Here is a 22,500-nt window from a genome sequence, read left to right on the forward strand (position 1 = left end):
ACGGGAAATAGAATCAACACACCATTGCTGTAAACATTTTAAAGTTTGAGTCATATTGCAAACGATGAAAAGATCAAAGGAGTTCGGCCTTGTGAGAAAACTGTTTGGTCTATCACTATTGGTATTCAAAATTCGTAATGTCACTTAAGATATAAGCCCGCATGCAAAAAAATCACGTCACCACATTTCGTAACTTTGGAGGAATTAGCGATATTCCGTGCGCACGGGGCTTGGAACTTAACACTATTAACACCTTGTCACCTCACTGTATTAACTCGAGACTGCACCTCATTTGAATATTATACAACCTTTATCTCTTTCCCTTGCGACTCTCCCTGCAATCGTCCTTCATCAGTAGTACCCATCCTTCACTGCATTGCTCTTTTCTGCCAAGCGAGGTTGGCGACGATACAGTGTATTACAGATGGAGGCGGTTTAACGAAGTGTTACTGTATAGTATTCTTTTGAAAACTGCTGAAACTGAAAACTGAAAGCGAAAAGAAGAGAGTTTCAAGTTTTAGTGTTTCACAGGAGAGAGGAGTCTACTCAACTCTACCACTACCAGCCAGTCCACTCAACTATTAGTATTAGATCTCACGGTCCTGATGCTAGAGTTTTAGCTAGATACCTGTTTGTCTTATAGTATAGAATATTATAGTCTGTCCAGCGAATTAGGCTTTCAGTGCCTTTACTGATCATATAGTAGCGTCTGTCCAGCGAATTAGGCTTTCACTTTCAATTTCAGTGCCTTAGCTGATCATAATAATTCTTTCCAGTCAACTATGATTCCATCTTAGTTCGTTTCATTATTTATTTATTCGTTGACTATTCCAATCAGCAAAATAAAATCACTCATGGATCATCATCAGTTTCAGTGTATACATTGCGGATGCAAAACTGAAAAACTTTATCATGATTACAAGGCCGGCATTACCAAAGTAACAAATTGTGTAAGTGTGGTGATGTGAAGTGAATGTGTCTCTCCTTCAATCAATCATTCATTCGTTGTCAATCCAATCATAATCATAGTGGAAAGGTGGGAGACCTTCTATAAGCTTCTACATCGCAACAAGTATTCTTGTTCTAGTAGGGGGTTTGGGAGGGGGCAAACTTTTTTAAAAGTCTAGTTTGGGAGGGGGGAGACTTTAAAAAAAAAAAAGTTTCCCCCCTCCCAAACCCCCTACTAGAACAAGAATACTTGGGATGTAGTGCTTATGGAGGGTCTCCCGGAAAGGTTTTTAACATTTTTATAATTTCAGGAATTTGAAGAGTTGAAATTATATGAAAATACATACCATGTATAAATATGCCTGACAGATTTTAAAACGTTAGGATTTCCTTTGTTTTTATGGAAAGGCAGTGTATACATACACTGTAACCGGGCACATAGCCTCAAGATCTACGTACATGGTAGCTCCGGTAACTAGTTTGCCGCTACAATCCAAGCAGTGGATGGACCTCGCTTTGTATGTTGTGTGCGTGTGTTATTTTTAAAAATCAAACAATACAATTTAACCCATTAAAGGCGAGATTCAAGGTTACCGTGTGTAATGTTACAGTGTACGTAGATCCTGAGGCTAGGTGCCCAGTTAGTAACTAATATAATGATACCAAAATGTCTGCGATATTCCTCTTTATAACGAAGTTATTCATCTTTAATTGAACCCCCCTAAAACTTTTAGTAAAAGCTAACTGCAATTTCCAGTCATAACTTTATGGGTGAGTTGGGTCACAATTTGACTCCCACTGCTGCTGCTCACTAAAATGCCTAAAGTTGCTGTGAACGTAGACACTCCGTTAAGGAAAATATACTGCACATCGTCACGAGAAGGCAACAGTTCACATAAATTATTTGTGGCGTTAACATTAACATCAGTTCGTGGTAGTTAATAGATTGCTGTCATTATTGACAAATAATCTGAAAAAAATGCTAGTGAGATATTTCCACACAGAAATATTATTGGTTGTCATACTTTAAATGTATATTATTATTTTTATGTAAAAAAAGATTAAGCCCTTCAGCCATATTATCATAAGATACTGTTGCCTAGGAATTCCATGATGGAGTATAGATAATCAATCAAACAGAATGTCTGATGTCAACAGGAGTCACCCATGTTGTCCAAGTGAGCAAATTGGGGGTGAATAATCTTGCCCAAAGAAAAAAAACGAAAGTGCCCAAATTGGGGCTCAAACCCTGGACCTTCCGGATCACAGTGCAATGTCTTAACCACTCGGCCACTTCACCCCCTGATAAAATGTATGACTTAAATACTGATGTGTTTTGAGGTAGACAACATATTGAATAATAAAGCTATTTATTCATATTTTCAGAAAAATTGTGGCAATATTGTTGACAAATATGTTGAATACGATTCAGCAATTATCCTTCTTGACGTGCTCCTGCTACAAAAACAAGCCTATGCACACCTGCTTATCAATGTGGAGGTCAAAGTGAGTACAGATGCATGACTAAGCAACTCACCGCATCAATCTGGTTTTATTATGAATGGAAGATGAAGAAAATAGAATTTAAAAGTCAAAAGTATCAGAATTAGGAAATTGAAGGTTATTGAATTAAACAAAAGTAAATAAATAGATAAACTCAATTGATCATAAGTCATTTATTTTAAATCTGTGTATTAGATGGGTTTAACATTAACATCAATTTTCACAGTGACCATTTCGTAAACTACTTTAATATCAAACCTTATCAATATCAGTCTAGGACGATATTGCATAGCAGATTATAATTTTTATCTAACTGAAAGTACCTCGCTCACAGTAAAAAAAATAATTAATTTTTTGCTTTTTAAAAGAAAATTTATATTATAGTTATATCATTTTTTTTGCACAGAGAAAATATGAAAAGAAAAGCATTTTCCATAGGTGTGGTATGGTTATTAATATGACATTTGAATCACTTATTTTGTCATGTAGAAAGTACCTAGAGTCATGAACAAACAAAGTGGAAGCTTCAGGGACATTTGAAAAATGAAAACAAAATGTGAATTACTCAATAATGTAATTTTATGTAATCCTTGATCATCTCTCTTAAAATAACGATGATCTACATATTTCTATGAAAATCCTATTAAATTGGAATATTTAAGTGCCAAAAAATGCCAATATTGATTTTCAAAATAATTTGAAAAAAAAAAAATTGAAAAAAATTAACATTTCTAAGTTGTCAGACTAAGTTCCCTTATTTTATAATTGTTTTATTTTTTACTGAAAATATCAGTTTAATACTAAGGATTTGTAATTTATTTTTTGCAGTATAAACAAAATAAATGAAAATTTTCCTCAAACACGTTTACATTTTTCAATGCATAATCGGATTATAGCAGAATGACAGATGATCAACAAACCACAAAATGAATAACACGACAGTATGAAACATTTTATGGCAGGAGGTATTTAATTCTAGTAAACCACAAAACACTATGTTATCCTTGAAAATCAACTATTGTTTTATTAACCTTTTTCCAGTCTCACTGGAAGTTTGCTGTTCTGCTGTGGGTTGTTGAGGCTTTTATCAAGCTGATCCAGCAGAGGTCTGAGCATGCTAATTCATACCCTGGTGAAGCCAACTACTGGCTTGCTGGTGTGGAACTTTATTTGAATTACCTTGGGGCTGCTGTTGGTGAGCTTATGATTTTGTTTTTATTAAGTATGTACTATAGTCGAATTATATGATGCTGCTCTAAGTGTAAGTTAGTTGAGATTTCCTTTTTTTTTTTAAATTGATTATATGTATGTTGTAGTGTTGATATTTATATTGTTCCTGAAAATGTGCTCATTGCTTATTGAAATTCAGGGAGAGTGTTCGATTAAATCATATCATAATATCATAATCAATAAGGGTTACTTAACGCAATGCTAGTTGATAAATTAGTACAAAGGTACTCAGTTCAAGTTAAGATAAAAATAATTAAGAACTGTCTCAATAACGAACGCTAAGAAGAAATTTTAGCTTTTAAATTTTATGTAAATAAGTAGATCAAATCATTAAAAAAAAATCAATAAGTAAAAAAAATTGGCATCACAATTCTCTAATGTATACAGGGATGGCCTTTTTCCTTTTCCAGCTAAAACCGGAAAACCATCTTTTTGAAATTTCCCGGCTGACTTTTTTCAGTATTGGTGAGTTGATCATTTAAAAAGATGAAAGCATATTGGTTGTTTCAGGAAAATAGCTATGGGGAAGCTAGATAGATGGATATCTATCATTTTCTGTGATTCAATTGTGATATTATTTGATGAACAGAAGATTTATTCATTTTTATTATCATTTAATCTTTTACATTCCTTGTAGAATGTAGGGCTTCAACAGTACATCTCCACCGTATTCTGTTCTTTGTCTTTTTCTTCCTTTCTCCCCAGGACATTCCAACCAACTTCACCTCTTTCTCACAAGACCTTCTCCATGTTTTCTTTGACTTCCCAACCATTCTTTTTCCCTGAGGGTTCCAGTCCACAGCTTATCTCGGTTGTTGATTTTCTGGAAGTGTGACCAATCCATTTCCATTGTCTTGTTGAGATTTGTTCACTAATTTTCTCTTGTCCAGCTAATCACAAGTCTTTATTACTGATTTTCTTAGGCCATCTGATACCGAGTATGTTTCGAAGGCATCTGTTTTTGAAGGTTTGAATTTTTTTACAAAGAAAAGCTTTCCACGAATACTATTTTCATACATGCTCTTTTACTAGTAACATTTTCATTTTTTTTTTATTTTAGCAAAGGATATCCCTGTGCATAGTGGCCCTGTTGTCGTGAATGTCTTTACTTTGGGCCAGTGTTCAGGTTGAATACCTTCACATATATGTATCATTCATAGTATATACATTCTTCAAAGCATGAGTTCTCTATCAACTGCAGTTTTGAAAGCATTTATAATTTCAGCCTTTTCTGTATTTACTATAAAGATAACAACATGGCATGGTTTGCAGTGTTATGTCTTACATGCAGTGCTTTCCATGAAGGACAAAGAGACATTCATTGTTTGCCAGACAATTAGACAATTTAGTACTCAACAAATGGTATATTCACAGACATCACTCACTCAATTCTTTCCTCGCTGTCAGGTGCTTGAGGTAACAGCAAGTGTTCTCAATCTTTCTCTGTATGAGTTGCAGTCTGTTCTTTTTGTAGTTCTTCTCCAGGGTTCAAGTTCAACGTCTTTATCTGCAAAAGGCAGATTGCCCATCACTACAGATTTTATACAATTATGTGGTGACTTTTTCCATTATTGTGTTATTGAGTTTGAAAGATAAATGTTTAATAGTTGACCATATTTCAGGGATGTAAATCTTTCAGAATTTTTCTGAATTCAGATTATTTCAATTTAGAAGGGGGGGGGGGGGGGGGGGGGGGGGGTAGGGGTTCAGAATAAAATATATAAAAGTAGTAATAAAATTTTTGAAAAACCTTATTAAATACTACAACAATATAGAATGGTGCATATAGGCCCAGACATGGCAAGCACTTTCTGTATACACAGAAACACTCCACTAACTGTTTTGAATGGAAGTCGTTATTTCCACTACAAACGCAAGTCTTCGTTATTCATAGGCCCAGATCAGATCTGTCCTTAGCTTTCTTCATTAGTGCTGGGCTACCCATCCTTCTCCATTCCTTTACATTGTAACTTTTGCATACATGCCACGGGACCGAGTTTTTATGTCGTTATCCGGAGGTGTCGTTATTTAGAGGTTTCCAAGATGGCGGACAAAGTGGGCGTGGTAAGGTCCGCGGGACCAGTTTTTATTAATATTGACAAAACAAACAAAACATTGTAGTGTATTCCTCTTAGACTTAGAGGGTTCTTGTGCGTGTGTCTGGATGAGACTTTAAGGTGATCTGAACTGAGTACACTGATAGTGTGCTCCTGGAATCAACATCTGTTCCCTATTTAAACCATTCCCATTTGTCTTACTTTTTCTTATGTCATTTCAGTTGTAAATCTAGAATGTTTTTTACTATCCAATTTTCTTCCTTTTTACTGGCGCTGATATGACATAGATGTGTCACAAGCGCTGTAAAACCCTTTAAAACAAACAAAAACAGGTAATTCGGACGCTGCGAGTTAGATAAAATTCCTCCTCCTCCTCCCACAAAAACACTACTACTACTACTACTACTACTACTACTACTACTACTACTACTACTACTACTACTACTACTATTTCGATCACCACATAATATCACATTTTCCAAGATTTTGTGTTTACTTGCTTACACTTACATTATACCTTGGTTTTTATTAATGCATATCAGCCAAGATTCGTCAAAAAAGCTGCGTTCTCATTGGTTCAAGCAGGAATCGTTTTTATAAACTTTTGAGTACTCATACTCGGTATTTTTAGTATCAGATATCTACGAAAACTGCCGAAAATCGCCAAAACGATGTCGTTATTCGGAGGTTTTATCAAAAAGTGCGTCGTTATTTGGAGGTTTTTTTTACTGATCTTAAATAGAAAAAAAATTGGGACCACGGGTCAATGTCGTTATCAGGAGGTTGTCGCTATTCGGAGGTGTCGTAATCAGGAGGTTCCACTGTATGTTTGTTTAATTTTATGTTGCATCATTGATTTGAGATTCTGATTCTTAGAATAGATTTTGGCCATCCAATCACTTATTAGTAGAGTTAGGCTTAGGAGACTGAGCTTACAATATAATCAATTGGACATCAGGTGATTTTCTGAGATTTATCAACCTTTGTTATATTTATATGTTCATCAGTTTTCTTCGCTTCCTCTTCTTTGTAGTAATAAATAGACTATGAGAAATAAATACACAACCATTTCCTTTTATTTGAACCATTAATTTTGTAAAAGGCAGTGTGCGAGTTGGTTTCAGAATTTTTTGTCATTTGCCATTTACATCCCTGATATTTGTTGTTGTTGGTAATATCTAGGATTTCTGGTGGGAGAGTGTTCCATTCCTTGATGATTCTTGGGAGGAAACTGTTTTTATATTTGTTGGTTCTGTATGTTGGGGTTGTGAGCTTACTGCTATGATAATTTCTTGTGGATGTACAGTATTGTTTTGTGAAATACTGTGGTAGAGTTACTGCTGTTTAGTTGGAATGTACTTTCCTGTGTAGAAGTTGGAGACGTTTTTCTTTCCGCCTACTTTCCAGTGTTTTCCACCGCAACAGTTTCAGGGCCTCAGTAACGGGTCCTGGTTCGCGCAAGTAATTGTTGGTGACAAACCTCAAGGCTGCCCTTCGATTTTCTATATGTGACCTTGCTGATAAGGATCCCACACCGTGCACGCGTATTCCAATACTGGTCTGACTAAAGCCTTAGGTCTACCTCGATTCCTTTCCCTTTCTAGCGAAACGCTATCCTCTGGACTGCATAAGTGACTGAGCCACACCCAACGTCTCGTTCTTGTGGTATCTGTAATTTAGGCTGGTGAATGCGCCTTACTTCCAGCCTTCTGGTCCAAAGCTGTGGAATTCTGTACCATATGAGATACATTAATCGTCCTCACTAGAGGATTTAAAGCGGCAATCGAGGACATTTTTATTAAGACAGGCTTTCTTTTAATTATTTGTAATATTATTACCTTGTTTGTGCATTGTGTTAGGGCTAAATCTTTGTTATACGCCTTGAGCCCTCCAGATGAAGGGATGTTTGGCAGACTATATATACATCTATCCCATTATTATTATTATAATTATTATTAAGATTCTTAGGATACTTCGCAGACATTTGATCTGTAAAATTCAAATTTCTATTCTGTTCTGTTCAGCCAAGAACAAGCAGGGTTTGGTAAGGAGCACTCATGTATGGGCCACATTTTCACATTAAGACAAATATCGGAGGAATTGCATGAATTGAACAGCCCACATCGATTTTGAGAATAATAATAATAATGCAGAGCTGCCAACCTACCGCAAAAAATGCTGAATTGTACGTATATTCAGCGATTGTACGCATTTCCCCCAAGATTGTACCCATTTTCAGTGTACAGAGTCATTCAGTTTTCTTTAGTTGTAATAGCCTGGATGCTTGTATCGCTGTTAAGCTTGCTGGATCGTTATTAAATAATAATAATAATAACAATTGCACAACAGTGACAATTCTAGTATTGTTTTTGTTAATTAGGACCACGCTTATATCCTTTTTGTTGATATTAAAGAAGAATTTAGTAGTTTGTGATATGAATTTTACATTATATACATTCACAATGGTTAGTTTCCGTCGATTTCAGGATTGTACCCATTTTTATGAAATCTCCCCCATTTTGAGGTCCCATTGTACACATTCTCATCAGATGGGGTTGGCAGTTCTGATAATGAAGCATTTCTAAAGCGCACACTTCCACTCAAAAGTACTTGGGGCGCTATGAAAAAAAAAGGCTTTTGAGAGTCTATACTGCTGTTCTCTTTGGAAAATTCTATGGTTTTACGGAATCCCACGAAGATTGTTAACATTATTCACAGGCATATTGATATTCAAGATGGAAGTTACAACTGATTATTAACGAGTAGACATTATAAACTAATATATTGGCAAGGACAATTAATACAATGTAGGCTACTCTTAAAATATAGTAAAGTAGGACATTATTTAGAAGTTTATAAACGTAATCATTGGGTTTTACATGCTATGATATGATATTAGTATTAAAAATGCAAAGGGACATAAGTCAGTAATAATAATAATATTTATGTTATTCTAAAATATTTTTAAAATTTATTATCTATTTCAATTACAATCCATTTTATATTGTTTTTTTTTCTCTCCCCAGAACTGATGAGTTTCTTGTTATGTGTTGTGGCCTTGTTGGCCATAAGGAGTCTTTTTCTCACCAGGAGTCTCAATTTATTGAAGTTAGTCTTGTTTATCAATTTTGTCATACCAATCCTTTGTGAAAATTTAGTCAGTCTCCTTTTTTGTTTGATCTTTTACCTTGGTTATGGTTAGACTTTTTTTTGGACATTTAAGTGGTCATAAATTTATGTTCACTTTCTTATCCCTTATAGTTATAGCTGCACAGGTTTTATTAATTGCAAAGCTCGCAATTTTATCAGATGGAGATGTGTGTCCTTAATACTTATATTATAATTGAAGTTGAAGAATCAATGACCTTCAAGTTGGAAATTGGGGTTTTGGTGGCTCAGTTGGTAGCTCTTTCATCTCGCATGAAATTAACCTTGTATTTATGTGGGTTTTTATTAAAAAGACAACATTCTTTTAAAGGTGGACCAATTAGTTGAGGCTACTGCACGCCCCAATCAAAAGACTCTATACTTGAGGTTCTGTATAGCGCAATATCTACTAGATGTGCTCAAAGCGCTTTACAAACGGTCCCTAGCCAACAGCAACACTAAACATGTAGAACGAGACATGACGCCTGTTAGGCAATATTACAATTTTTTTCAGACGGAGACAATGCTGTTAATGGCCAGGTACTCATTTTACACCTGAAATACAGTGAGAGAATGTGAGTAAAGAGTCTTTTCCAAGGACTCAAGTATGCGCAGAGCAAGGCTGGAACCCAAGACCTTCCGATCCGAAAGAGAGTGTCATACCACAAGACCAATTTGATACTACGCCTATAATTTGTCTCAGAAAAATTAATAAATAGGCATGGGTGAAAGTAACCCGGGTAAACTACGGATATAGTCGGTGTTAGGGTTGAGTGAGTTAATCGGATCCTGTGCTTGAGTCTCGATGAGACTTTTAGGTGATCTCAAATTTAGTAGGTACATGATGGTGTGCTCTTGGAATCTTTATATCTTCCCTATTTGTACCATTCCTTTTTGATTTACTTTTCTTGTGTGCTTTAATTGTAATCTAGAATTTTTTACTGTCCATTTTCTTCCTTTTTATTGGTGCTGAAATGACCCAAATGTGTCGCAAGCGCTGTAAAACCCTTAAAAACATACAAACAAACCACATTCATTCTTTTCAATCATTCATTCTCATAATCAATTCAAATACAGTGGAATCCTGATAAAGCCAACACCGCCGGACCAGAAAGATTGGTTGACTTTAAGCAAGATCAATTTATCCTTTATCCTGTCATCTGCATTTTTTGCGGCCGCAAATGGCAATATGATGGCAAATATCAGGGCGATCCGCAAATTTTGGCAAATTTCCCAAAATTGGCAAATCGTGGCAAATTTTGGGAAATTTGGCCAATCGCATGGCAAATTTTGGGGAAAAAAAGAAGCGAAAACAAAATAATGAAAAAAAAAAGTACGAAACTTGAGAAATGTTGCAGCTTTGCCTGGGCCCAAACCAAGGGAAGCTACTCTCTACGGATAATGATCCTTTAAAATCTTTGTAACAACGCTATTCACTTTACATTGTGTAAATTAATAAATGTAGCCTCCTTAAATGTAATAAATTGTCTTTTATATATTTTTTTTTCTGTATCACGTGTTAATTTTTACTGAAACGCTTAGTTCTCCTCTGCAAATTTTTTGGCAAATTTTGGTCTTTTTGGCAAATTTCTTGGCAAATTTTGGGGGTTTTTTGGGCAAATTTTGGCAAATTTTAGGTCCCAATTTCGCAAAAAATGCAGATGACAGTTTATCAATGGAACACACTTAGATAAAGAACAGAAATTTTGGGACCAACAAGGGGTGTTGAGTTAAAGCAGAAAATAACTTAAATAGTGTTTACTTTATGAGGATTTCAATGTACTATTAAATTTCATAACCTAAAAATAGAAGTCAGTTTTAACTCACTCAATCCTAGAGACCTTTGCTACTTTTCAATATTGGAAAAAGAATGTATTAAAAATGAGCATGTCCATAGATAGTTTTATTCAACTACCATTAACATACAAAAATTAAAAACATTAACTTTGATACTAGAACGCCTATAATTTGTCCCAGAAAAATGTAATAAATAGGCATGGGGTAAAAGTAATCTGGGTAAACTACGGATATAGTCGGTGTTAGGGTTGAGTGAGTTAAATTATATCTAGCTCATCCCGATATGATACTGGATTTAGACTGATGGTCACATTTTCAGTTCTGTTCGCTTTCTTTAATTTTCCCCCAGCACTTTCCTTATCACCAAAGCCATTCTATTGTCCAACTTGGGGTCATTGTTGGCCATGCCTGCCCTCTTCTGGGGCAAGTCATGCAGTCCCATGTTTGCCTGGCTCGGCCAAGCATTTGTGTGTTTGTCATCGCTACAGGCTTTAAGAGGTATATAAATTATTATCATCATCATCATCATCATTATTATTATTATTATTATTATTATTATTGTTATTATTATTATTATTATTATTATTCTGTCATCTGCATTTTTTTGCGGCCGAAAATATCAGGGCGATCCGCAAATTTTGGCAAATTTCCCAAAATTGGAAAATCGTGGCAAATTTTGGGAAAATTGGCAAATCGCGTGGCAAATTTTGGGAAAAAAAAAAGAAACGAAAACAAGATTACGAAAAAAAAAAGTGCGAAACTTGAGAAATGTTGCCGCTTTGCCTGGGCCCAAACCAAGGGAAGCTACTCTCTATGGATAATGATCCTTTAAAATCTTTGTAACAACGCTATTCACAGTCATTTCATTAAATTAATAAATGCAGCCTCCTTAAATGTAATAAATTGTCTTTTATATATATATTTTTCTGTATCGCATGTTAATTTTTACTGAAACGCTTAGTTCTCCTCGGCAAATTTTTGGGAAAATTTTGGTCTTTTTGGCAAATTTTTTTGGGGTTTCTTTTGGCAAATTTTGGCAAATTTTAGGTCCCAATTTGGCAAAAAATGCAGATGACAGATTATTATTATTATTATTATTATTATTATTATTATTTCACCCCAGCATGATTTCCTTGAACTCCTCGGGACGTGTAAAAATATTCAATATCATTCAAGGAAAATGTGTTCGAGGAAAAATTAGTTAAAAGAAAGAATGGATGATAATGATAATAAAGAATAATAAAGAAAAAAAATTGGGACGTTTGAGTATCAGGAAACCATGTGTTCCAGGAAAATGAGCTGATATTATTATTATTGTCATTATTATTCCAATTCAGCATCATTGAAGTATTTCTTATGTATTTCATGTCTCTAATGCCTCACCGTTAAAGAGGTGTGACCATGTTTCAATATGACTTTATAGTTATAATGTCGTCTGTCAACAGAATCCATGAATTAGAACATTCCCTTAATTTTAAATGTTTCTGTGTAGCGGTGCTCTTCTAATTAATCAGCTTTGGGGTGTAACATATATTTGTTTCACCTCCCTAATGCCTTACTCCTAAAGATTTATGATAATGCTTAATTATTCCCCTTCTTTTCTCCTTTTCAGTCGTAATAGATGGTCCTCAAAAAACCTGTGTGGCAGCCATTGCTGTTATTTTGGGAATCTGGTTTCAAGCAGTGTCATCTGAAGCGCTGAGTAGTTGGCTAAATGGACTGTTGTCTCCCCACCCAATGCCGAACTTTTCAAGCTGAATGAAGATTTGAAATTTGAGACAAGGTCACCACCCAATGGGATTTCAGACAAGGTCAGCACTGAGTGGAATTTTAGACGAGGTCACCACCCAATGGGATTTCAGACAAGGTCTGCACTGAGTGGAATTTTAGACGAGGTCACCACCCAATGGGATTTCAGACAAGGTCTGCACTGAGTGGAATTTTAGACGAGGTCACCACCCAATGGGATTTCAGACAAGGTCTGCACTGAGTGGAATTTTAGACGAGGTCACCACCCAATCAGACAAGGTCATCACTCAACTTAACCATGCAAAAAAAAACCCCCAAAAAACAACAAATATCCCCTAAAAAACATGCCCACTTTTGTAGCAAAATATAAACAAATATGCGCAAATAGAGCGCTTTACATGGCATCCATCCCCAACAGCAGCAATCATTATGTAAGATGAGACATGTGAAGCTATAATGATTTTTTTTTTTTACGACAGAGGCACTGTTCTGTTAAATATCTATGCTCATACACCTGAATTTGGTTGAAAAAATGGAAATAAAAAGCCTTTGCCAAGGACTAGACTTTGTGCCGATCAGTTCAGAACTCAAACCTGAGACCTACTTGTCCTAAGGCGAGTGTCATACAAAGCCGCACATGCTTTTAATGAATAAAAAAATAATACTCCCTTTGTTTGTGACCCAGGATCTGGATGCGGTGTTATTTCGGGGTGGATTTTATGGTGGTAGATCATTTTCAACAATTGGTCCTCTAATAAGGAACGATCTTCCCAAGGCTATTCTTGGAGTGAAAAATGTTGATGCTTTTATCAAAGCTAAAACATTACTTAAAAAATTTTAAAGAACATATTTTTAAGTCTCTCTAATGTTTCACTATATTGATGTTTTCTTCTTTTGAGTAATAGTAATATTAATATTATTAAATAGAACTACATGAAATTATAGAGAATAAAAGGGTAAGAAATTAAGGTGGGACTAGAAAAGAAGAACGTTTGTTTATGTGTGTGTAGAGAGAGAGAGAGAGAGAGAGAGAGAGAGAGAGAGAGAGAGAGAGAGAGAGAGAGAGAGAGAGAGAGAGAGAGAGAGAGAGAGAGTACCGTCACCCTACAGAGGTTGAATATTTATTGTTTATTGTTATTTGCTTAATAATCTTTAGAAAACCATTAAAATTAGTCTCATGCAATACTCAATGTAAATTTCCAGAAGTGGATAAATAAAGTTCATCTCATCTCATCTCAGCTAATCTTGTCTTATTTTATCTTAACCAAAAGGAAGTTTCCATCCCATTCCATCTGAATATTTTTATTCATTTCTTCAAGCTTCACGGAGCAACATTTGCGTTATTTTTAATACAACACGACATAAAAGTGTAAGCAACTGAGCATTTTAACCTTATTTCTTATTCTTCCACCACTACGCCAATCTGGGCCCGTTTAGATGAACGAGGACTAGATTTAGTAATGTACTAAGTCTAGTAAATGACTAGCTAGTCTTAAGCCCAAGCGAAGCAAGTGTCTAAAAAAAATCGGATTTCATAATTCATAAACGTTTTCTAGTCTTGGATTAGCTAGTCACTTGCCTAGAAGTGGGCATTGTAAGGACGGTGACTGATTCAGCTATTTTGCGCGGGTAACATCACCTCTCTACTACACAAAGGCAGGAAAGATACACACCCATTCATACTTCTAATGCAAAAGATTTCCAAAGAGGAAATTAGCAACACAAGTGATATTAACTTGTCTTCTGTTATAGACTGCAATGATGTCCATCGTCGACTGTCAATTCTATATTTAGGCCAATGCAAAGACATCTTTTTCTTTGAATTTTGATAGCCCTTGTAGAATGTGAAAGTGAAAGACAATTAAACAAGAGTAATTTCTTTTTTTACTATCTCATTTTCTTCCTTTTTACTGGTGCTGATATGACCTTACATTTGTTGCAAGCGCAGTGAAACCCTTAAAAGCAAACAAATAACTTGCTATTTCATGAATTAATCATGAGTTTTTAGGAAAATTAATCGCAAATTTGTGCAAATTTTGTTTTAAGATTTCAAAATTTGGGATTGTTTTTTTTGCAAAAAACCGCCAAGTAAGCCAATGGCAGTTTCATTGAGACAACGAACACCAAAATTGAAACTCACAGAAATTGGACCAAAAATAAAAAACCCCAATAATTACACAAAAGAGAAAGTGTGTTTTGATTAATCACATTATTTCAGTCAATTGCAACGTCAAAAGAATAACTTTAGTCTCCACTATACTTTCTAATCATTTTTTTTTTGTTGGTTGTTCTTTGAAGCAAACCCTTAGATTTCGTTCACTCTCAACTCCGAGCTGATAGTGATTCATTTTTGTTTTAATTTTTACTCACAAAAATGTGTACTTTCGACGATCTGCACTTATCTTACAGTTTTTCAAAACCAGTGTAAATGGCAACAGGACACTTTTTGCCTCTGTCATTCATAATTGACATATTTTCTTTATGAATCGAATCGCACTCAATCTAAAAATAGCTCTTGAGATTAAATCCGATTTTTTCAAGTCATTGACTAAAGTCAGAGATAATCACAGACTAAGCGCTAGTCCGCGTTCAGGAAAACAGCTCCTGGTGTTCTTCCAGAATGATGCGATCAAACTGGTGTTCTTCCAGAATGACGCTGTCAAACTGGTGTTCTTCCGGAATGACGCGATCAAACCGGTGTTCTTCCAGAATGACGCGGTCAAACCGGTGTTCTTCCAGAATGACGCGGTCAAACTGGTGTTCTTCCGGAATGACGCGATCAAACTGGTGTTCTTCCACAATGACGCGATCAAACTGGTGTTCTTCCAGAATGACGCGATCAAACTGGTGTTCTTCCACAATGACGCGATCAAACTGGTGTTCTTCCAGAATGACGCGATCAAACTGGTGTTCTTCCAGAATGACGCGATCAAACTGGTGTTCTTCCAGAATAACGTGGTCAAACTGGTGTTCTTCCAGAATGACGCTGTCAAACTGGTGTTCTTCTGGAATGAAGCGAATTCCAAAATGATATCATGAGGAAGTGACTGTCAAATCCTGATGGAAAATGAGTTAACCCCCTCAATCTATTGGACATCTTAGAATCTCTTATTAAAAAAAATAAGAAGAAGAAATAGCGTTGGAGGTTAACATTGTTCTGTACAGCCCATTCTCAATTGTTGCCATCAAGCAATGACAAATCTAAAAAGTATAAAACAATTTTTTACAGATTGATATACAAGAAACTTGCAAATCCTTTATTTTAAAGAATAAGGGTAGTTCTGTCACCTGTTGACTCAAACTCAAGGGGTTATTTGTGCAGCTATGTGGTCTTTCGGTATGACACTCGCTTTCAGATCAAAGGCCCTAGGTTCAAGCCTTGCTTGCTCGGTGCATGGTTGAGTCCTTGGATAGAGACTCTTTATTCACATTCTCTCACCATACTCCGGTGGAAAATGAGCACCTGGCCGTTATCTCGTCCTACATGTTAAGTGTTGCTGTTGGTCCCTTGTTAAGCACCTACATATTTTATTTTACCGGACCAATTGTATCGTTGATAGCTCAAAAGATTCGTTTCGATCTATGTCAATTTCCACAAAGTATAATAATTTTAAAAAATGACGAGTGCCTGCTCGCAATAGCCTTTATTTGTCCACAAATACTGCAGGTTTTCTTTTGATAGTGTGCGTTGACTACGAAGCTCACATCATTGCCATCCCGAAGTATAACGAACCAACACACAAAACTATGTGTAATCTTAAACGTTTTTTTTATGGCCTGGTTAATACAGTTTAGTGAGAATTAATCATAAATGCAGATGGCAAAAAACAATAACAAAGACCTGAGTGACGTCAACTTCATTTTATCTCTAAGTAAAAAAAAATCAGTTACAGAACACATAAAAAGTTACATGCACCTGGAGTATTAACCAGTAGATTTTTGATCAGTCAAAACGCGGGATTTGTGACACGCCCTCAAGCCTGCATAGTAGATAGAATGAAGTTGACGTCACTCAGGTCTTTGTTATTGTTTTTTTTTTTTTGCCATCCACGTTCATGAGTTAGTATTAACCAGCCATCAGAATATCAAAATCAAAGAAATTTATATATGTAATGTAAGTTTATTTTGCAATGTTATTAAACAGATTTTGCCTCTACACCCCCACTGTGTTTGTCAAGAGATCTGTACACACGGATATGGATAGCTGAATTACAACGGTAGAGTGTTTTCTCTTCCCCTTCATCTGTCTCTGGAATCAAGTCATCAATGAGATTCACACTTGAAGTCTGAGTACATATTTGAATAGTTTCAAGTCCTTGCTCCTTGAGCTTGAGTGCCAGATTAACAGCACGATTCACAGCTTTACCAAGTCCATGAATAATGACTTCATTATGAGAATCTAACAAATTTTGACATTTTTTTTCTTGAGCTTTAAAGTTTGTTTTTTCTGTGACATAAACATCGTTTGGACTTTGGCTTGGTCTGAAAAAGATCAAAATAATTATGGGTAAGGTTTAAGGGAAATAGTTTTCGAATTAAAAAGTAAAGGTAGATATCAGTGTACAAAGAATTATGGGTAAGATGCAACTGGGACAGACATGAACATTTTATACTGCGCATCTTGGTCACAACAAATTTGACGGGACTGGAGGCTATGCTCACAATACTATAACTATAACCCAGGCTTGTTGAATCTGAGATGTAACTTTTGACATTAATTCAAGATTCAAAGGTTTATTAGTATAGGCCATTAGACAATATCAAATACATCTTTCTGAACAAATTATTTTAATTAAAATCAATGAATAGGATAAGTGTATTAATTCTAATTGGATTAATAATAATATACAGTGGATATAATCTTTAACTTTAAGTATTTGCATGGGCCCATTAACTCATGGATCATATTGCCCCCCCACCCCCCACCTCCCATGGTCTCAGAAATGTAATCTTCACACTCCCATGGGTCCCATTTTTCTTCACACCAGGCCACTCGTTGTCATTCGCAATGATAAGGGTGGTACACACCCAAACTACACAAGAGAGACAAAATCATCCCATTGTAACAATAAGGATCACAATATTATAATTATTATTATTATGATCCTTATTGTTGCAATGGGATGATTTTGTCTCTCTTGTGTAGTTTATTATGATCCTTATTGTTGCAATGGGATGATTTTCTCTTGTGTAGTTTGGGTGCCTACCACCCTTATCATTACTGAGTTTGCGCGACGGGGGCGCCAACGGGTCCCGTTAGAGATAGACGACAATTGGGATTGTTTGGAAGCTTTAACCCTTTGCCCACTAGTCATTATGACATCCGAAATGCTATCGCCTTCTACATCTACACCAGAATAGAAAGAGAGGGTGGAGCCTACCATGATATAACATTTTATGGAGCCCTAATTTCATCATATCAGTTCTGTCCACTGACAGGTGGGTGGATATCGCTTTCCAGAACTTATGTCCTTATATGAAATCCTGAGTTTTTGACCAATCAACGGATTGCTCTTTTGATAGCTCGCTTGTCAACATGAGTCAGCTCAACTTCAAAGACCACGGTTGACCGAAAGGGATGAATGGAAGCCCTACTGTGGTCTACACAACATATACCGCCTGTGATGCCTGTACATAAATCAAGGGTTGAGCTGACTCATGTTGACAAGCGAGCTATCAAAAGAGCAATCGTTGATTGGTCAAAAACTCAGAATTTCATATAAGGACATAAGTTCTGGAAAGCAATACCCACCCACCTGTCAGTGGACAGAACTGTTATGATGAAATTAGGGCTCCATAAAATGTTATATCTTGGTAGGCTCCACCCTCTCTTTCTATTCTGGCGTAGATCTGTCATCTGCATTTTTTTGCGGCCGCAAATATCAGGGCGATCCGCAAATTTTGGCAAATTTCCCAAAATTGGTAAATCGTGGCAAATTTTGGGAAAATTGGCAAATCATGTTGCAAATTTTGGGGAAAAAAAGAAGCGAAAACAAAATAACGAAAAAAAAAGTGCGAAACTTGAGAAATGTTGCAGCTTTGCCTGGGCCCACTCTGTGCCTGGGCCCAAACAAAGGGAAGCTACTCTCTACGGATAATGATCCTTTAAAATTTAAAATCTTTGTAACAACGCTATTCACAGTCATTTCATTTCTCAAGTCAATGTAGCCTCCTTAAATGTTTGTTTTTAAGGGTTTTACGGCGCTTGCAACACATTTTGGTGATATCAGCGCCAGTAAAAAGGAAGAAAATGGGATAGTCGAAAGTTCTAGAATTACAATTAAAGAACCCAAGAGAGAGTAAGACAAAGGGGAATTGGGAACAAAAAGGGATCAGATGTAGATTCCAAGAGCATACCATCAATGTACTTAGTTTGAGATCACCTATAAGTCTCACCAAGACACAAGTACAGGATCAAACAAAGAGGAATGCACTCAAATGCTTACATTATAAATTCAAAATACATATAATAATACATAACAGAGAGATGATTTACCAGGAAAAAAATATCATCTCCCAAAACAATAACTATGCATTTGACTGTTTCCCTCCCAGCAAGAACTCCGGCCAGGGCCAGGACAAAACCAAGTAATCTCATTCCAAGACAAAGACAGAAAGCATGTTGGAAAACAGATATAAGGGGATAGAAGACACAGTATGTACCCCCTGCCCACTATGGGAGGTCAGGAACCCCACCCAGCTCCTTAAATATAATAAATTGTCTTATATATATATATATATATATATATATATAATATATATATATTATTATATTATATATATATAATATTATATGATTATACATCATATATTATAATATTTTATATATATATTATTAAAATATTACCACAATGTTTGGGGCATCTACATCGATGTTCAGCTTAATTTTAAGCTAATTAAGCTGAAACATCGATGTAGACTGCCCCAAACATGTGGTAATATTTTATAATATTCGCTCCATTACTACATGTCGAGCATTTCGTACCATATTTGTATCAAACACGATTCATAATATATATATATTTTCGTATCGCGTGTTATTTTTACTGAAACGCTTAGTGCTTTCGCAAAGTTTTTGGCAATTTTGTCTTTTTGCAAATTTCTTGCAAATTTTGGGGGTTTTTTTTTTGCAAATTTTGGCAAATTTTAGGTCTCAATTTGGCAAAAAATGCAGATGACAGGTAGATGTAGAAGGCGATAGCATTTCGGATGTCATAATGACTAGTGGGCAAAGGGTTAAAGCTTCCAAACAATCCCAATCGTCGTCTATCTCTAATCGGCCCTGTAGCGCCCTGACGCGCAATCTGTCTCTTGCGAATTATGACGAGTGGCCTGGTGTAAAGAATAATGGGACCCATGGGAGTGTGAAGAGACCATGGCAAGGGGGGGGGGGGGGGGGGAAAAAAAAAAAGTACTCATTCATAGTGCTAAATGCAGAAACCTCAAAGTGCTTTACAATATCATTTCACTAACCTTAAACATACAAGACCAATAGTCGTCACTCACACTACTGTACATGTTTTACAAAATAAAAGAAAAAGCGATATTTGACAAATTATGAAAACGAAAAATATAAAAACTATAAATTAAGCAGAAAACATCTGCCATTGAGCATTACTGACATAGGAAGCAAGTTCCAAATGGAAGGTCTTGCTTTATAGAAAAATCTTCTATCACCAAAATTGGTAAGCTGCATTTTTGTTTTGGCACTTTAGTAGCTGAATCTCTGATGATCTAAATCTAAGCTGGTGAATTGAGGAAAAAGGGGACGATAAGTTCTTGAATGTAGCTCGGATGTCAGGAATATTCAGTGCATTGACAGAGGACAATTTTGTATTTGATTCTGGCTCGATCAGGCAGTCAAAGTAGTGTTATGAATATGAATAAAACACAGAGAAACGGGAATCCCCTGCACACAGCGATGGCCGATGTGAAGGAAGCGAGAGGCAGCACAGAGAAACGGGCCACGCACTGTGCATGCTACAAAGTAGCGGAGAGGGAGAGAGATCACGACCTGTCAACTATCAGTCAGACCTGCAAATGACTGATCAATATAATTTAACAAAATAAAAGTGATGTGAAACTACAGAAGTCCTCCCACTTGAACATCTCATCGAAATTCGCATAAAACTTCCAAGCCGATCTTAGAGATCTGCTGATTTAGATTTTTCATAGGGTAGCCCTATTCGTCCTTAAGGTCGAATAGCTTCAACCGTGGTTGCCGTACGTACGGACAAATCGTGTTGCTTGCACTATTCGTCCTTCACACTAAAGCTGGGCAATATTCCGTTTTTGCTTTTACTGAGCTGGATTCGAATCCACGTGATTACATGATATATCCGTATCGTCTTAAATGTTTCACAAACCCCACCTCCTCTGTTTGTGAGTCAAATAATCAGTTATGTGTGTTTTTTTTGAGGTGTGTGTGTGTGTGTGTGTGTTAATTTCGTGGGGTTTTTTTGTTTGTTTTTTTCTTCTGGGATATGATTTTTATTCCAGAATGGTGATTGATTTCTTATAAGGAACAATTGTCGTGTTCTCCTATTGGTAAGTATCCAATTCAAATACCTGCTCGCTCGAGAGTTTGGGTTGGCTAGGCACAGAGGAAGATTCGGCAGGTTTTCTTTGTTTTGGTTTCTTTTTTTTTTTGGGGGGGGGGGGGGGGGGGGGGGGGTTATTGTTCTTTTTTATTTGTTTTCTCTTGTTGGTATTTTCCCTGCTTTTGTTTGATTTGTGTGTGTGTGTGTGTGTGTGTGTCTATTGTGTGTTGCCTCTTTTACATTTTTTTTTCAATCTATAATAGTGGGTAAGCACTCAGTAACTATTTGTTTTAAATGACTAGTATTCAATTTGTCAAAATATTATATTAGTCATAATAGTATAAGCAGCGCAAGAAAAAAAAACAACACCAAATTTCTGTATCTGTTAAGAAGCAGTTTTATAAAAAAATGTTATAATCTTGATAATTCAGTGAGTGCCATCAATAATAGCTTGAATTTAGCCAAATTTTTTGAACGATGTCGATACCTGTCCTTTAACTTCAGAAAATTTTGTTATAAGTTGTACAGTCTTGAGTAGACTAGCTGTATGACATAATGATAGATTTAATTCATGGCGAATTCAATGCGTTTTCGAATTGGCAGTAAACGAGGTAATTGTATAGACGGGATGGAATTTGGCGGCTTTACAACACGCAAATTAATTCCAAAGCCGAAAGCACAACACCTGCATTTAAACTTATCTCCATAGACGATGTCAATATATTAAAGATTAATAAAGGACACTAATACCAAGTCCTCAATATTTTCAGTACTTCATTCGTTAGCTAATACTATTAAGTATTTGGTATCCACTTTTGCCCTGACGAGAAGTTAGAATGTCAACGGGCTGGGATTTAAAATGTCAACGGGTTGAAACTGGGTGAAATAGAATGATACAGAACATAAAAGCCCAGTTCGGCCTAAGAACAATAACTTGCCTATGTTCTTAAACTCAGAACAAGGGGTAATGTTGTCAGGGGGTTGGGGTTGTTGTTTTGATCTGGGTATGGTCTGATAAAGTTACGATTACTGGCCAAAAACAAATTCCTAACTTTAGTTTAAAATTAAAAAATAGAAAGACGGAAATATATACATAATAAGATTGATATATTTAAAACAATGGTTACAAGAAAAATAAATCCACGATTTTTCTCAATAATTCTGTACTCAAACAGCTTTGTATGCAAATGCTGTATTCCAGATGTGTAATTTGGCTTATCGCCACTCAAGGTGGTATTTCAATAGATAGTATTACAACTAACGTGTCTATGTACGCAGTGATACAGACCTGCCAAGCATTCGACTTATTGTGTTATAGTGGAAAAAAGAATACCGTTTCGAAAGGGATTTGTGCTGCATTGTAGGTTAACAAACACGCAGGTCTGACATCCGAATCCACTTATGGGCCTGGTTTAACATTGTTGTATAATGTATTTTGCGTCATTTTTTAAAAAGATTTCTATTACAAGAATGAGCCCATAAGGAAATGGTTATCAGACCTAAAAATAATTGCACGTCGATCCACGTCA

The 22,500-nt window shown here is 35.9% G+C and overlaps 2 protein-coding genes across 3 annotated transcripts in view; one reads left to right on the top strand and one right to left on the bottom strand.

The window, feature by feature from the left end:
* LOC144962517 (protein ARV1-like) overlaps positions 1–13,669 on the top strand; it is a 13,682-nt gene extending 13 nt beyond the window's left edge. Inside the window, exons 1-6 of the mRNA XM_078895525.1 lie at positions 1–950; positions 2,335–2,454; positions 3,493–3,646; positions 8,765–8,846; positions 11,032–11,180; positions 12,295–13,669. The exon at positions 1–950 is cut by the window's left edge and continues 13 nt beyond it. Of these exons, the coding sequence (XP_078751651.1) occupies positions 855–950; positions 2,335–2,454; positions 3,493–3,646; positions 8,765–8,846; positions 11,032–11,180; positions 12,295–12,440 (747 nt within the window). The 5' untranslated portion in view covers positions 1–854 and the 3' untranslated portion in view covers positions 12,441–13,669. The remainder of the gene's footprint in view (positions 951–2,334; positions 2,455–3,492; positions 3,647–8,764; positions 8,847–11,031; positions 11,181–12,294) is intronic.
* Positions 13,670–15,667: 1,998 nt separating this feature from the next.
* Positions 15,668–22,500, bottom strand: part of LOC144962518 (ribonuclease P protein subunit p20-like) — a 13,113-nt gene continuing 6,280 nt past the window's right edge. For both annotated transcript variants that reach the window (XM_078895527.1, XM_078895528.1), the window contains one exon: positions 15,668–16,913. In XM_078895527.1, the coding sequence (XP_078751653.1) occupies positions 16,568–16,913 (346 nt within the window). In that variant the 3' untranslated portion in view covers positions 15,668–16,567. The remainder of the gene's footprint in view (positions 16,914–22,500) is intronic.

Source organism: Berghia stephanieae, chromosome 1, assembly GCF_034508935.2.
Source record: "Berghia stephanieae isolate SIO BIC M18660-M18661 chromosome 1, UCSD_Bste_1.3, whole genome shotgun sequence".
NCBI lineage: Eukaryota > Metazoa > Mollusca > Gastropoda > Nudibranchia > Aeolidiidae > Berghia > Berghia stephanieae.